The sequence below is a fragment of the Corvus kubaryi genome, unplaced genomic scaffold (assembly GCF_017639235.1).
Source record: "Corvus kubaryi isolate FWS band 111438036 unplaced genomic scaffold, C.kubaryi_AGA036_p1.0 37392, whole genome shotgun sequence".
Lineage (NCBI taxonomy): Eukaryota > Metazoa > Chordata > Aves > Passeriformes > Corvidae > Corvus > Corvus kubaryi.
This window is the reverse complement of record NW_024581131.1, coordinates 3,417,901-3,433,602: the sequence shown is the minus strand read 5'-3', so window position 1 is coordinate 3,433,602 and position 15,702 is coordinate 3,417,901. Positions and strand designations below refer to the sequence as shown.

Sequence of the window (15,702 nt, the reverse complement as noted above, 5' to 3'; positions counted from 1 at the left end):
CATTCTCCTGCAGAGATTTGGCTAAGAGGCTAAAGAAAGTATTCAGCATATTTCCCAGGTGAGTAGTTTGTTTCACAACTACCTCATTTGTGTGATTTCCACTTGTTTTTTTTTTTTTCCCCTATCTCATCCCTCTTCATTTGCAGAAAAGTATCTTAAAATTCCTTGTGTGTTTCCAAGCAAATGCTGGATTTCAAAATGGGGGGAAGAGATTCTGAAAAATATCCCAGCTTAGGAGAACTGCTGGATTTTGCATTAGTGTACTCTGCTTATTGTGGAGAAGCACAGTAGATCTGCCCATGTACCTGCTGCTCTGTGGCTCTCTCTTTTGCCACAGCAAATGGTTGCAAATTGTCATAGTGGCTTTACCAGTGCTACTGGTTTTGATTATAAGCAAGATTCTGACACTGACTCTCCAGCTATTTGAACTGTATCTTATGTTCAAAGTATCAGTGGACATAATTGTATGATACATTTATTGACCTCAGTCTGTGCTTGGAAATGTGGCACTTGCACTGAAATGGTTCCTGCATGGGGAAAGTCATGCCAGTTCTCTTCCCCGGGGCAAATACTGCCATTCTCCAAACAAGAAACAAGTTCCTGGTCTACCCTTCTCACTGTACATATTGTCAGAAGTCATGTGTGGGTGAGGGATGGTGGCAATTCCTACTGCTTCCTCTCAGGATTGTAGCTGTGCCCCCCAACCCCCACCTCTTTCTCTCCCATGTGTCTACAGACCTGTGCAGTGGTCACTTATTCCAAAGACTGGATGAGTTGAAAGGTACTCTCAGAGGGGATCGTTTCCAGTGTTTACAGGATCACTTTGACTGAAATAGGAGTGAAAGAACCCCCACAATTTGTAGCATGGTATCCAAGCATAGTTACCCATGAGTCAATATCTGAATACATGGACTGTGACAGATTCTTCCACACTGTGCTGAAGAATATGGGGGTTTCTCAGCTCTAGATCAGAAACACAGCAATTAAGAGACATAGTGCTGGTTTTTTTGGTCACACTAGGTCACTGACAATCTCCTCCAGAAGAACAGAGACTGTCTTCCTCCTACCCTTGTTTAAAGATCGAAAGAGACAAGGACACAGCTTGAGTACCTACAGCTTTCATAAGTGGCCATTGGGTGACTTCAGAGCTTTGCAGCCTGTTACAAGGGAAGGGTTTGACAGGCAGGAAGCAGGCAGGAGCAGCTGAAAACAGGGCCAAATGGAGTAAAGTAAGTTGTTCGAAAGATGAAGATCTTGCTGCTGGGGAAATCTTATCTGAGTAAAGTTACATTTCACTCCCCCAACCCATGTACACCTAAAAATTAACCTACCACTTCTCTAGATCTCAACTGTGCTCTTATAGTCCTGATCCCAAACCTGGGACTGCCATTATTACTGTTGGTGGATAGTCCCACTCCTGATCAATTGAGTGTCCTTTGGTTCTTTCTCAGAACATGAGGGTCATTTTCATTTTAAACGTGCTCCTAACCCTAACACGCACAGTAGCTGCCTGAAGTGTTTAATGAAGAAGGATCTCCATGAGGTTCCCTAACAGCAGAGGCCTTTAATCCAGCTGGCTCACTGAAGAAGGTATTGGTATGTGTTCCATAAGTTAATTACTCTTCTGTATTTCAGTGCTGTCACACTCTCCTGGTGATGTAAAAGGGTTGTTACTGTGGCAAACATTAGCTGTGTCATACTCTGCTGGCAACGGGAAACTCTTCTTGGGATGATGGGTTTCCCTGGCTCTTGGGCTCGTGACAGAAAGCTACAAGAACAGGGGTGGCACGGCTGAGGTGAGGGTGGAGAATTGCTGTGCTCTAGCTTTTCTTAGCTACAAGCCTATTATCTGGAAGTGGGAAGTAGAGCAGCCGTGAGGCTGCTGGAGGACAGATTTTCCCAGCTGTCTTTATCTTAAAAAAAAAAAAGCGCAAAGATTTTACATTCCTTTTTGCATCCTGGTTTTGCAGCATCACTTTTGCCTGACACTTCTTGTGCTAGGCAAATGATTATGATGAAGTTGAGAGTAGGAATTCAAGTATTCAAAGATATTTACTTTGATTTGTGGAGGAGTTAAGAGCTGCTTGTTGTCTGAAAATATCCATTGACTTTATATCCCTAGATTTCACTTCCCTAGTCAGCCAGCTAGGGAAGATACCTCACTGGACCTGTTGCTTGTGAACAGAGAAGGACTTGAGGGTAATGTGATGGTTGGAGGCTGTCTTGGGTACAGGGATCATGAAATGATAAGGGTTTTGATTCTCAGAGAGTAAGGAAGGCGGATCAGCAGAACTGCTTCCACGAACTTTTGGAGGCAGACATTAGGAGCCTGGTTGACAGAGTGCCTTGGGAAGCAATCTAGAAGGGCAAGGAAGTCAGGAAGGCTGGACATCCTTCAACAAGGAAATCCTAAAGGCACAGGGACAGGCTGTCCCTTTGTGCTGAAGAACGAGCCGGTGATAGAAGACCAGCCTGGCTTAACAGGGAGCTTTGTCTGGAGCTCAGAGGGGGAAAAAAGGTGAGTTTATGACCTTTGGAAGAAGGGGCAGGCAGCTCAGGAGGACTATGGGAATGTCATGCAGGGAGAAAATTTGAAGGGCCAAAGGCCAACTAGGACTCAATCTGGCTACTGCCAAAAAAGACAATAGAAAATTCTTTCTATAAATACGTTGGCAACAAAAGGAGGGCTAAGGAGAATCTCCATCCTTTATTGGATGTGGGGGAAAACATGGTGGCAGAGGATGAGGAAAAGGCTGAGCTGAGTAATGCCTTCTCTGCCACAGTCTTTAGTAGTAATGCCAGTTTTTCTTTGGCCCCTGAGCTGAAAGACAGGGATGGGAAGCAGAATGAAGCCCCCATAATCTGAGGGGAAACGGTCAGTGACCATTTAGACACACACAAGTCTATGGGGCTGGGTGAGATCTGCCCAAGGGTACTGAGGGAGCTCATGGAAATGCTCACTGAGGCACTTTCCATCATTTATCAGCAGTCCCGGCGCACTGGGGAGGTTGGCAAATGTGATGCCGAGTAACAAGAGTGGCCAGAAGGAGGATCTGGGGAACTACAGGCCTGTCAGCCTGACTTTGGCACCTGGGAAGGTCACGGAACAGATTGTCCTGAGTGCCATCATACGGCACGTGCAGGACAACCAGGGGATCAGGCCCAGCCAGCATGTGTCTAGGAAACATAGATCCTGCTTGGCCAACCTGATCTTCTATAACAAGGTGACCCACTTAGTGGATGAGGGAAAGGTTTTCCACAGCATTCTCCTGGAGAAATTGTATGCTCATAGCTTGGAAAAGTGCACTGTTCACTGGGTAAAGAAGTGGCTGGATGGCTGAGGCCAGAGACTGGGGGCGAGTGGATTCCATCCAGCTGGCAGCCGGTACCAGTGGTGTCCCGCAGGGCTCAGGGTTGGGCCCAGTCCTGTTCCAAATCTTTATCAATGATCTGGATGAGGGGATGGAGGGCACCCTCAGTCAGTCTGCAGGTGACACCAGCCTGGGTGGGAGTGTTGATCTGCTGGAGGGCAGGAAGGCTCTGCAGAGGGATCTGGACAGGCCGGATCCACGGGCTGAGGCCGATGGTGTGAGGTCCAACAGGGCCAAGTGACTGGTTCTGTCCTTGGGTCACAACCACCCCAGGCAGTGCTACGGGCTGGGGCAGAGGGGCTGGGAAGCTGCCCAGGGGAAAAGGAGCTGGGGGTGCTGGTGACAGCAGCTGAACATGAGCCAGCAGTGCCCAGGTGGCCAAGAGGGCCAAGGGCATCCTGGCCTGGATCAGCAATTGTGTGGCCAGCAGGACCAGGGCAGGGATTGTCCCCCTGTACTCGGCACTGGTGAGGCCACACCTCGAGTGCTGTGTCCAGTTCTGGACCCCTCACAACAAGAAAGACCTTGAGGGGCTGGAGCGAGTCCAGAGAAGGGAAATGAAGCTGGGGAAGGGCCTGGAGCACAAGTCCTGTGAGGAGCAGCTGAGGGAGCTGGGGGTGTTCGGCCTGGAATAAAGGAGGCTCAGGGGAGACCTTTATACTCTCTACAGCTGCCTGAAAGGAGGCTGCAGCCAGGTGGGGGTTGGTCTCTCATGTGACAAGCAACAAGACAGATGGAAATAGCCTCAAGTTGTACCAGGGGGGGTTTAGATTCGATATTAAGAAACTTTTCTTCACCAAAAGGGTTGTCCAGCATTGGAACAGGCTGTCCAGGGAAGTGGTTGAGTAACCATCCCCAGGGGTATTTAAAAGTTGTGTAGATGTGGCACTTTGGGACATGGTTTAGTGGTGGGCTTGCAGTGTTGGGTTAGAGGTTGGACTTGATGATCTTAAAGATCTTTTCCAGCCTGAAGGATTGTATTATTCAATGATTTCTCTCTGAGATGTTGCATGGAAAGGAAATACTTACAGTTAAATTCTCAACTCTCTTGAGTTCCTTTAAGCCAAATTCCACTCCTGTTAGCAAGTTGTTTGTTTTAGTTGCCTGGATAGTGTTTACTCTGCATTAATATTCATTGTCCACTCATCAATTGCATCAGTATAAATCACTCTGTTCTTTTATGCTGGTCTTCATGGAAACTCTGCTGTGCTTCTTCACATATTAAGAGAGGGTCAGAGCATAACAGCAAATCAGGTAGTAAAGGAACTTCGCACTGAGACAAATATGCTTTTCTTGAGTTGGTACATGGCTATAGTGATTTCTGAGTTCCTGACAATTAAGAATAATCAATAAAGTTCATGCTGTCCCTCTAGAAAATGATCAGAATGTCTATCAGCTACTTTTTACCATTCTTTAAAAATAGTTTATGGGAGTAATTGGGGAAGATTGTAAAGCGAAATGCTGTGCTCAGGACATCGTTCAGCAAAGTAACAATTATGCTTCTGTGCCAGACCATCTTTGGCTACAGAAATCAATTTTATAGGTTACAGAGCCTCACACAGGATTAAGAAACTTGAATCCCATGGGTAGGGACTCATTTTTGTTGTCGTTTAATCAGGTCCTTAGAGTGAAAGGGATATAACTATATTAAATTAGAAAAAGAATTATGGAGAAGATATATTAAACCACAGACAAAGGATGACAAAATGATGAAATGATGACTTGGAGAGTATGGAAGGAAGTATAGCATAGAGAAGAACAGCATAGAAAATACGGGTTTAGGCCTTTGAAAATGAGCGATGATATGTTGACATAGGCACCACTGGTTTTCAAATGAGAGTGACAAGAATCCTAGATTGGTAGGTTTGGGAGTGTTTTCTTCTGGAGAGTAATGAAAATTAATTTTTCCCATGCAGACTATCTGAAAAAAAAGAAAGTAATTTGACTAAATAGCTCTATTTTCATACCAAGTACTTACTCTTTGCATTAATACCTTGCATCAGGTTTTGTGTCACAACCTCAGTGAAGTTACCTATAGTCTGTGACATTCCTGGTTCTTTTGCAATAAAGAACTGTATTGTAATCTCCTCGGCTGCCCAACATGGAGCTCAGGTTGATGGGAATTGGAGAAAAACTTCACAGAATAAAATGTGACAGTCTGTAACATACACAAGTCGCAAGCAACGTACAGCAATAACAAGTAAATGTTAACAAACAGAGTGAAAGAGAGAAAGAGAAAAAAGAGAGAAATGTGAAGAACATGTAAAAGAATTAAGATTCCTATATCACAACTTCATTTTAGTTACCCCAATATGCTAAGGCCATTAAAATCAATATCTTTATCTAGGTATCTTTATTAGTTTCCTGATTTTTATATTACTGCATATTTTGAAAGTTGTTATGAAGCTCTTCTGAGTAGATCATACTGAAGGACTTCACACTGGCACGAGAGCAGAATTTAGTATGCTACATGAATTATGCAGAATCCTTCCAACCCAACCTACCTCTTCAACATTTACTCACCACCATGTCGACCTGGGTCCCTCCAGGAAGCCGTGTCCCCCAGGAAAGGCACTCCAGTGACGGTGGTGACCGTCTCTCCCAGTACTAACTGGGCCAACATAGTAACATCACTCCCAGAGAATATCACCCTTGAGAGGTACTACTTCTTGAAGTGAGGTGACAGTATGTTGGCTGCCTACCTACTGGTACTGCCAGAGAAGTACAGGAGCTCTAGGAAAGTCAATCCAGTGCATCTTGCTATTTACAGGCATTATTGGATATGTGCTTAATGCAGTGCTGAGAACTGTTGCTCCTGGAAATCCTGCATTGCAAAGAGCTCTGGAAGATCCTTCCTAGTTTCATCCTGATCCTTCTGGGGGTTTACTTATACCTATCCTGAACATCTGAGAGTCTCACTAACACCAGAGGGGTTGTTGACAGGTCAGGTAGAGGTTGCAGAAAAATGCAGTCAGGTGAGTCATGTTACAATCTTATATTACTGCTCTGACTGAGGAATACAGTATGATGATCTATACAGTATGGAAGGTGTCTGAGACATGGAATGTGGATGAATGAATACGAAGAACAATGACAGCAGGAATGGTAGAGTGCTTGTTATTTTGGCTTTGTGCTTATAAACAGACAAGCAAGTAAACAAAAGGCTTGGAGAAAATATCCAGCAAGTATAGTCCAAGAGGGATACAAGCAAGTGGACTGGGCACAGAACTGGAACCTCATACCCTACACCTTTTTGCCCCTGGACTTTCGTAGTAACAGGTAAGTGATCTAGTGTTTAATTGTACTGCAGCAGAGATGCACTTGTTGCACAGAGGTGCCTTTTCTTGTATCTGTCCTGCAAACACCAACCATACTCCATCCAGCAGAAGGAAGAGATCCCAAGACTATCTCTCTCATATTCCAGGAATGCCTTCTGCACTGGATGGCATGGGAGCTGCAGTGGCAGGCATGTGCTTGAGAAAGAGGATTTACCATATTTGCATCTGCTTTGTGCTGGAGGATTGGCAGAGGCTGGCCTTATTTGGCTGGAGTGCTTGCATCTGTGTTTTCCCATGACTAAAAGTGCCTTGTGCTCATTAGGTTATTAAGGCATGAAAAGTCCTAAAATTTATTGTTTAGTTCTGCAATTGTTTTTTAGCTTAGTGCAGTCCTCTCCCTAAACACACTCAGCCTTGGCTCTGGCCCACAGGGTTTGTGTGGGGAGATTTTCTAATTTTAGAAATTTTTTTCATGTCTCACCTAGTGCCAGAGAAAAGTAGGAAACATAAAGCACTGTGATTGAATACATAGCTCCTCCTCTTTGTTTTCAAATTACTTGGCATAGAGGATGTTATTTTTTTTGCTCACATTCTAGAGTCAACAAACACCATAGTACAAGTAACACCCACCAGTTTTATCTCTACAGGAAGTGACAGATGAATAATTGTACAACAAGGTATTACATTATATTAGCTATAAATTCTGTTTTACATGTGACCCCCCAGCTGTGAGATTGCAGGAATGCCACATGGGGCAGGGGGCAAGGAATAGATCCAAAGTGCTTCCACAGAACTGTAGGCACTGAACTGAGAATATTGAGTTGGAGCTGCAGTCACCTGCAATCTCTTATGGAGAAGGGCACCCTCAGAGGACAGCTCAGCTCATAAACGAGTGGATTACTGTCTGAGGCTGCCTGATTCTTCTTCCAATATAAGGGGGACATCAGGCAAATGAAACTTAAGTTAGATGAGAAGAAATGAGTGTTATTCCTTTTGTTTTGAGCTGTCAGCAATTTCTCCATTGTCAGTGATATCAAGATGTGATCATTACCTCATTTACTATTTCCGAGTGAGGAGTTTTTAAAGGCTAGGAAGGCTAAGTATGGTGAGGAAAGAAAAAACACCTCCCTATTACCTTTTCCACTGCCGTTTTAGTATTTTTTATGTCCAACACATTAAAACACCCGAGCTTTTTGAGCTGAAACAGACCTAAACCCTTAGCAGTTGCTTTGCCATCTACAGTCCATCTTACAGAGAGGGGCAAAGGTTTTATGACAATAAAATTAGACGAGATTTTTTTTTTATAATGTTCAGAGACATTTGATCAGAGGATTTGCTTCCCTGTGGCTTGAAGGACCACCACAGTGACTACATACCTATGGCTTTAACAATGCTTTGCTCTCCATAAAAGCCACTGAGGTTCACAAGCTACAGTGAAAAGTTAGGCAGCATAAATGAGCCTCTGACAAGAGCTGCCAAGAGTTCCCAGCTCCCACTGAGCACTGGCACTAGAATTACAGTGCTCAGCACACTTCTGACGTTAGAGCCAGTGTGTTGCACAAGGAATACAGGTTATTTAGGTTATGATGACAGAAGGGATGAAAAATGAAGCCCTGAGAAAAGAGCAGCTCCTTCAGAAAGTATGAGTGATAAAGCTGGAATGGGTAATTCCACACGATTTCTTTAAAAGGAGATCAGCTCTCTCTTGGGAAATTGCATTGAAATAATGGGTTCCTAACATCACAGTTTGTTCCAGTTCATCTGACCATGGAGTACACTGGAGTCACTGAAACTTTGTAGCTCTTGTCAGTGATAGACTTGGATTACTTTAACTATTCAGACATCAGGATAGTCTAGGACTGGGTTATTGAAAATTGGCTTTGGGGCAGAGAAATAGAAGAACCACAGAATGTTTTTCTGAAGCTGAAGTCTGTGTTAGTAATGACAGACATTTTCCCTCTCCTCTTAGGTGCCTCAATTCTAGTAATTTTTTTCTGTACTTTACAGATATGGAATTAATAGAGAATTTTGCCATCAGTACACTGTGAAAGAGCCTGCACAATACATTTGTATGCAGATAGGATATCCTTGAAGTATAGCTTAAGTGAAGCTGCATGCAGAGGAGATCAGAGAAGTGAGAAATTCTTAAATTGGCCATGTTAAAGTGAATATAAACACTGTGTGTGCTGGTATTGTAAATATATATATGAAAAGAATATAAGGGTGGGGTAGATCTCTGAACAAACCCCAAATAACCCATCTCCTTGGCTTATGTATTATGAATACATTCTTTAGACCATTGCTGTGTGGCACCAGACAGTACTGTAGGCATCAAATGAAGTTATAAATTCCATTCAAGTTCTAGATTTCTTTTACAGTGCAGGGAAGTTACATTCACTGCTTCATCCAGTGACAACTCTTGAGATGTTACTATGCAGTCAACCTGTCCTCCAGGTAAGCACACAGCTCATGGAAGAGAGGGACTGAGGAGCTGAGCAACGTTTTCAAAACAAAACTGAGAGCCTTTAATATTTGTTTTTCCTGTTTTGAAGTTTTCTTACAAACTTGCACCTTAAAATATTTCACTATGTACTGAATTAAATTACTTACACTTGTAGGACAGTGTGAGGTTTGGGACAAAAATCAAGTTTAAGTGGTTGAAACAGTCTTTTTCTGTGTTTTTTGGTTTTGTTTGTTGGGGTTTTTTTGTTTGGTTTTTTTAAACTTCTGTTACGACACTAACAGTTTAGAATACTCAAGACGAGATAAAAGACACTGCAGCACAGCAGACTGTAGTTGACTGATTCTTATTTAGTTATATTCAACTAGTGGCTTTGCCACAGATTTTCAAGTAATTTTGCTCAATTAAATTAAACCCTGTGTCAACTGAAAATATTGGGGATTACTTCCATTTTCTCTTTACTGTCCACTTAGCCTGTTGGGTATTTGATTGCAGTATAGTGGTTGTCCTGTATAAAATGATGCCAAAATGAAGCCCTGATCTTGAACAGGGCCTGTAAAGAACACTGCAACAAAACGTTAATCCTTTGACATGGAGATGCTAGAACTTGGTGGGTGTATGTTAAGTGAGGGGACATGTGGTCCTCTATAGTGTGACACATCCCCAGGTCAAGGAGTTTTGGTCAAATTGGTCAGGTGAAATCTGCTGCTTTGTATCAGGCCCAGTTCCACCAGGCACTTAGAGCAGTATCTTGAGAATTTATAGGCAGCAGAAACTGCCTTGAAGACAATGCTTTGCATAGAGGAAATCCCTCCTTTCTTAATGCTGCTGGTGAATGTCTGCCAGCAGCAGTAGCTCTGCCATCCTCTACTCTGAAATGCTTTTCCTCCCTTCTGCTGCTTTCTCAGCCACCCACTGGTGGGATCAGATGGGAAGGAAAACAGGAAGGGCTGCTGCAGGAAGGGGAGGTATGGTAGAATGAAATTCTGACATCTTTATATTGAATTAAAATCAAGTGCTCTTAATTAAAGATACCCTCCTGCCAGGTGTAGATTAGCCCAGGACTGAGCTGCTGAGAGTGTTTGGGACAAAAAAAAAATTTAATTCCAACCTGCCAGACTCTAAATTCAAGGCATCTTTACTTTGTCTGCAAATGACCACAGCATTGCTGGCAGCAGCTGTGCAGCCTGTGGGCAGAGGTCTGCTGTGTGAGTGCTTGTGCCAGGAAAGTGCTCCTTATCCTGGGAGGAGGCACTGGGCAGAGCTGTGCTGAGCTCTCTGTAGAGCCCCCTTGGCCCTGAGGGCATGGACCAGGAACAGATGTGAAGTGCTGACTCGGTGCATGGGAGAGGGAGTCATGTGTGGAACTACTTCATGCTCAGCCCTGTTTGGTGATGTGTTTAAATCATTCCACCACAAATAATACATGGAATTAATAACTTCATGTGATGTCTTTTACACCTGAGCAGCGAAGCAGGCTTTTTGTTTTTTAATAACACCTGGATACAAATCACATGATCTTATGTGACCTAGACACTGTCACACTGAAGCTTTACAGTTAAAAATTAAAAGAAATATGCTGGACAACTAGGGCACTATTTTAGAAAAGTTAGGCACCCAGTCTGTGTTCCTAGTGCAATATGAACTACTTGTTTACAGTTAGGCGGTGTTAACCAATCTGAAGATTTTACAGTACAGGAAACATTCACTGCTTGCAAACCCCTGTTTTCATATAATGTGCAGGTGATAGTTTCAAAAACAAGTCGGTGCCTGTGAATGCTTTATATTACAGAAATGAAAATTAACATCCAAGGCAATGCAGATCTTGTCTTAACAGTTTGGTTCTGATCTTAGTATTTTTGCTTTTCTCCTGCACTCATATAGATCGTTCCCTAATTGGAAGCTAAAAGATGCAGGCAATATTTTTTGCTGCTAGTGGTGCATAATAATTATCAGAAACAGAACTCCAGCTACAGTGTAGCAATTTTGTTAGCTGAAGTGTAAGTGTGCTTTGTTACTTCTTAAAATATATATGCTTGTATATGTATATAAAAATAGTCTCTCTTAATTATTGCAGAAGTAGATAAGTTGCTGCTACTATCAATACTTCATGGATATTGCAGTAACAGCTGACTTTCGAGCACTGATGGTGGTGAAACAGTTCCACATTGAACCAAAATGACACGTATTCTCAGGATACCAGTGCGGAATTGTACTGAACTCGTAGAGTTCCTGGTCCTCTAGTTCCCAGAGAGGACCAGGGTAGGTAATGGAAGGAACTCTATAAAGCCAGGGATTTCTGAGCTGATTTCACTCTGTAGCTGACTGTTAAAGTACCCCAGAGTCTGGCATCTCTTGCACCCTGTCATGGGGCAGTTGGCACATTGCTCATGGTAGGAGACACACAATATTGCTGTGCCCTCTTTCCCTCTTGATCTGTGATGCCACAAAGGCATCTACTTATGAGGAAGTTTGCTGCTTGAACATGAGCTATGATAAGCATTTGCAACCTGAGGGGAATGGATGATAAAATCATCGCTTGTGTGCGCCAAGGATACAATTGGTACAGTCTATCAGTCACGTGAATTGTGATTGGCCTGTTGCAATGGAAATAGCCTTTAACAAAAACAAAATGAAAGCTATTTACCTTCTGAATGGATTTTACATACTTGCACAGAAGGGAAAAGAAATAAGAAAGGAAGAGAAAAGAGAATAGGAAAGAAGAGAAAGATTCCCACCAGCTCGTCCCCTCCAAAATTAGCATTGGCATTGGTGAAGTCACACACAAAGGAAAGTTTCACTTTCTTTGTGCTTCTCACAATGACATCAACATGCATGGCTATGAGATGACGAGAAAATATCTCACTCACAATGAGTAACAAATCAGAATTTTCTTCAAAGCAAAAAAATGATAACACAAGACCATCATAGGTATATGCTAGCTCTTCCAAAACACCTCTTTTGAACTCTATGTCGGTTGAGAACACTTGGCTGGCGATCTGTCATTTCTAATACAACACAGGGGGATATTTCGAAAAGGCTGAAGAATGTGTACTATGCAACTTGGCTGGAACATCTGCCAAAAATGAAGTTGGCATTGTTTTCAACAGGGTTATCTACTTTCAAATTACTCCATAGAATAAATAGTGATATTCCATGGGTAGAGGTAGATTATGGGGTTTAAAAAATCAAATTTGAGCCCCGTAATTTTGTGTGCTATAGGAGTCTCATAGAACTGAGATATTCCCATAATTAACCACTAGCCATGGGATACTATAATATATTCCATGGTGACTAGTATTCTTTATATTTCCCTCTCCCCTCCCAGTAGAATTAGTATGGTTAATTTTGCTCTAGTTTCACCTATTGCTAACATGAATCAGTACAATTAAAAATAAGAAAGAGGCAATCACTGTTTAGGCCAAACCAGCCAGTAATGACCAGTCAGACCTTTTCCAGTTGGCCATTGCTGCTAGAAGGTTGAAAGAGCTGTAACTCACCAACCCATACTTGCAAAAGGAGCATGTTTTAGAAAATGTGGTTCAAAACTCTTCATAGTTCTAAATGCTAAATTCTAGTGGAATATTATAGAATAGATTGATTTGCATGCCATGGAATAAACATCCTTACATCTAGTCTTGTCTCAGAGTGAGTCATTTTGCATTAGTGTCAAGAATTTGAGCTGTTGTTCTACTTTGCAGTTAATCATCAGAAAGAGACGGGATTGTCTCATGAATATGCATGATGGTATAGTTGTCCCTTCAACTTACTAGGCACCTAGTTTCTGTAATGAGATGTACAATATCTGCCATTTAAAACAGCTGAAAGGTCCCAAATAGGAACAAATGAGAAAGCATCTGGCTGTTTCGAATTCCAGCCCTGTTTTGTCAGAAAGCTCTGTAATTGCTGAGTACTTGGCTCCTACTCTGCTCTATGAAGCATTCAGCTCTCAGGAGCCTCTGAGATGCATTACACAGTCCAGCAACACAGCTGTAGAACTCTCAAAATTCTTCCACTAGATGTAACAGCTTTCCAAAATATCTTGAGACTTGTATGCCCTTAACCAGGACCAAAGTTTGGGCTCCTAGAGCATGCTCTCATCCTTAGTTTTGCTGATCAGCCTCCACTGTACCATTTGTCCCTGCAACCTAGACTTCACACATATTATTCACTGTGTGATGGTGGGACTAGAATGGATAAATGTGCTACCCATTGCTCTAAGAAAGCAGTCTGGCTGAATCTTAAATCACTATGCGGGATGGAGGTTAACGGTCAGATGGACATTCCTCTAAGAGGTTTCCTACCTGCTCTGTTAATTTCTAAAATTTCTTCTTGGGCCAGTGGGCAAGTGTCGCTCTGAGTACTGTGGTGTGGAGAGTTTACGACAGATTTACAATAATTGGGGGATCCCAGCTGGGGTGGCCTCGGGATATGCTTCTTTTTTTTCTTTGGTAGCTTCTGCTTAGCCATAGCTAAGGAGTAATACATTCCGAAATTGTTCACAATGACAGGGACAGGCATGGCAATGGTCAGCACACCAGCGAGAGCGCAGAGGGCCCCCACCAGCATGCCTGACCAAGTCTGAGGATACATGTCTCCGTAGCCCAGGGTCGTCATGGTGACAACAGCCCACCAAAAGCCGATGGGGATATTTTTAAAGTGTGTGTGTTCACTGGCACTAGGGTCATTTGGTTTAGCACCTATTCTCTCGGCATAATAGATCATCGTGGCAAAGATTAAGACGCCCAATGCCAAAAATATGATGAGCAGCAAGAATTCGTTTGTGCTGGCACGGAGGGTGTGTCCCAAAACCCGCAACCCGACGAAGTGGCGGGTCAGCTTGAAAATTCGCAGGATTCGCACGAAACGGACTACGCGGAGGAAGCCCAGGACATCCTTAGCAGCTTTGGAAGACAGGCCACTGAGTCCAACCTCTAGATAGAAAGGCAGTATGGCCACAAAGTCAATGATGTTCAAAGAGTTTTTGATAAATTCCACCTTGTTTGGGCAGAAAGTGACTCTCATCAAGAACTCAAATGTAAACCAGACCACACAGACACCTTCGATGTAGGTGAGGAAGGCTTCAGTCTCTGCTTCCCTGTAGTGCCGCACCTGGGTGTCATTCCCAATGAATTCAGTTTCTGTCTTGTTCACAATGGGGTTAAATCTCTCGTGGGTCTCGAGGCAGAAGGTGGTAATGGAGACCAGAATGAAGAACAGGGAGGCAAATGCCACATACTGTGGAAAGAAAGATATGAGAGAAATGTTAAACAGTAGGTTAAGTACAAGGGATTTCATTCTGAAACATCAGGGAGACACAAGAGCCGTATTAAATGTAAAGATAATGCCAAGCCTTCTTCCTGTGGGCTTAAGATGCCAGGTCTCACCTGCAAAGACAGCCTAACATTCAGCCTGGGAGGGAAAGCAGTATATAAGTACATGCTAAAATCCATTCCTATATAGACAGCACCTTAGTGTGAGTGTAAATTTGAGCAAGCACTTAAATCTCAGGCCTTTCTGTGGGATTTAAGGTTGAGGACATATTGAAATTGTACCTTCCTGAACTTGCTCTTGCCTTAAAGAGAGAGCACACCTTCCAGGACAACTGCCAGGCAGTACTTTTCTCAGCATTGTGTTAGCAGTATCGTGGCTGCTCCCAGATTAGTGAGAGCTGTGATATTTCAGATCTCAGAAAGGTGCTAGTAAATGCTAGTGGCATTCTCAGGTGGGCTTTACAGCAAGGAGCAAAGTCCTTGGCATCATCAGACTTTCTTGCCAAACCACAGACACAGGCTGAGAAGAGTCACATATCAAACTGACCTCTCAAATGCCTCTGTTCTCAGTTCCCTTCTCCAGAACTTTCGGGAGTGGAGGATAGGAGGGTAAGGAAGAGCTTTCAGGTAAGCCTGTCATCTGATCCCAAAGGACACAGATCTATTGGCTTTCACCAGACACAGTTTTCTTGAAGAGATTCTCATGACAGTGTAAGAATTTTACCAGAATTAGATGAATCTTTAAAAAAAGGATGTTGGATTACAATTACAATCTGGCCTTGAATCTTTCCAGGCATGGGCCATCCACCACCTCTCTGGGAAATCTGTGCCTGTTTCACCAGCTTCATTGTAAAAAAAATCTCTTCTAGTATGAATCTTTCCTCGTTTAGCTTAAAGCCATTACCCTGGGTCCTGTCACAACAGGACCTACTAAAAAGTCAGTCTGCATCTTTCTTATAAGCTCCCTTTAAGTATTGACAGGGAGACCTTGTTGACAGCAAGAAGGTCTCCCTGGAGCTGTCTCTTCTCCAAGCTGATCAGCTTTCTCAGCTTTTATCAGTCTTTCCTCAGCCTAAAGGTGATCTCTTGGTTGCATTCCATGATAATTGAGGGGTACAGTCAGTGCAGTCAGGCCAAAATTCACAAGTCTTATTACCACAGTTGCTCTGCTTAATCCTCCTTTAATCAATTAAGTAATTTGCATATATCTAAGTCTCTTTGTGTGTTGGAGTAGTACAGTCATGGGGTCATGGTAATACCTCTTGCCATTCCACTCTCTACATCCTTTATCTTCTCGTTTGTCTTGTGTGTCACCTTGA

General features: G+C 43.1%; 1 protein-coding gene across 6 annotated transcripts in view; it reads right to left on the bottom strand.

Moving 5' to 3' along the window:
• KCNC1 (potassium voltage-gated channel subfamily C member 1) overlaps window positions 1–15,702 on the bottom strand; it is a 125,049-nt gene that overhangs the window by 24,911 nt on the left and 84,436 nt on the right. For all 6 annotated transcript variants that reach the window (XM_042038752.1, XM_042038756.1, XM_042038753.1 and 3 more), the window contains exon 2: window positions 13,415–14,348. In XM_042038752.1, the coding sequence (XP_041894686.1) occupies window positions 13,415–14,348 (934 nt within the window). The remainder of the gene's footprint in view (window positions 1–13,414; window positions 14,349–15,702) is intronic.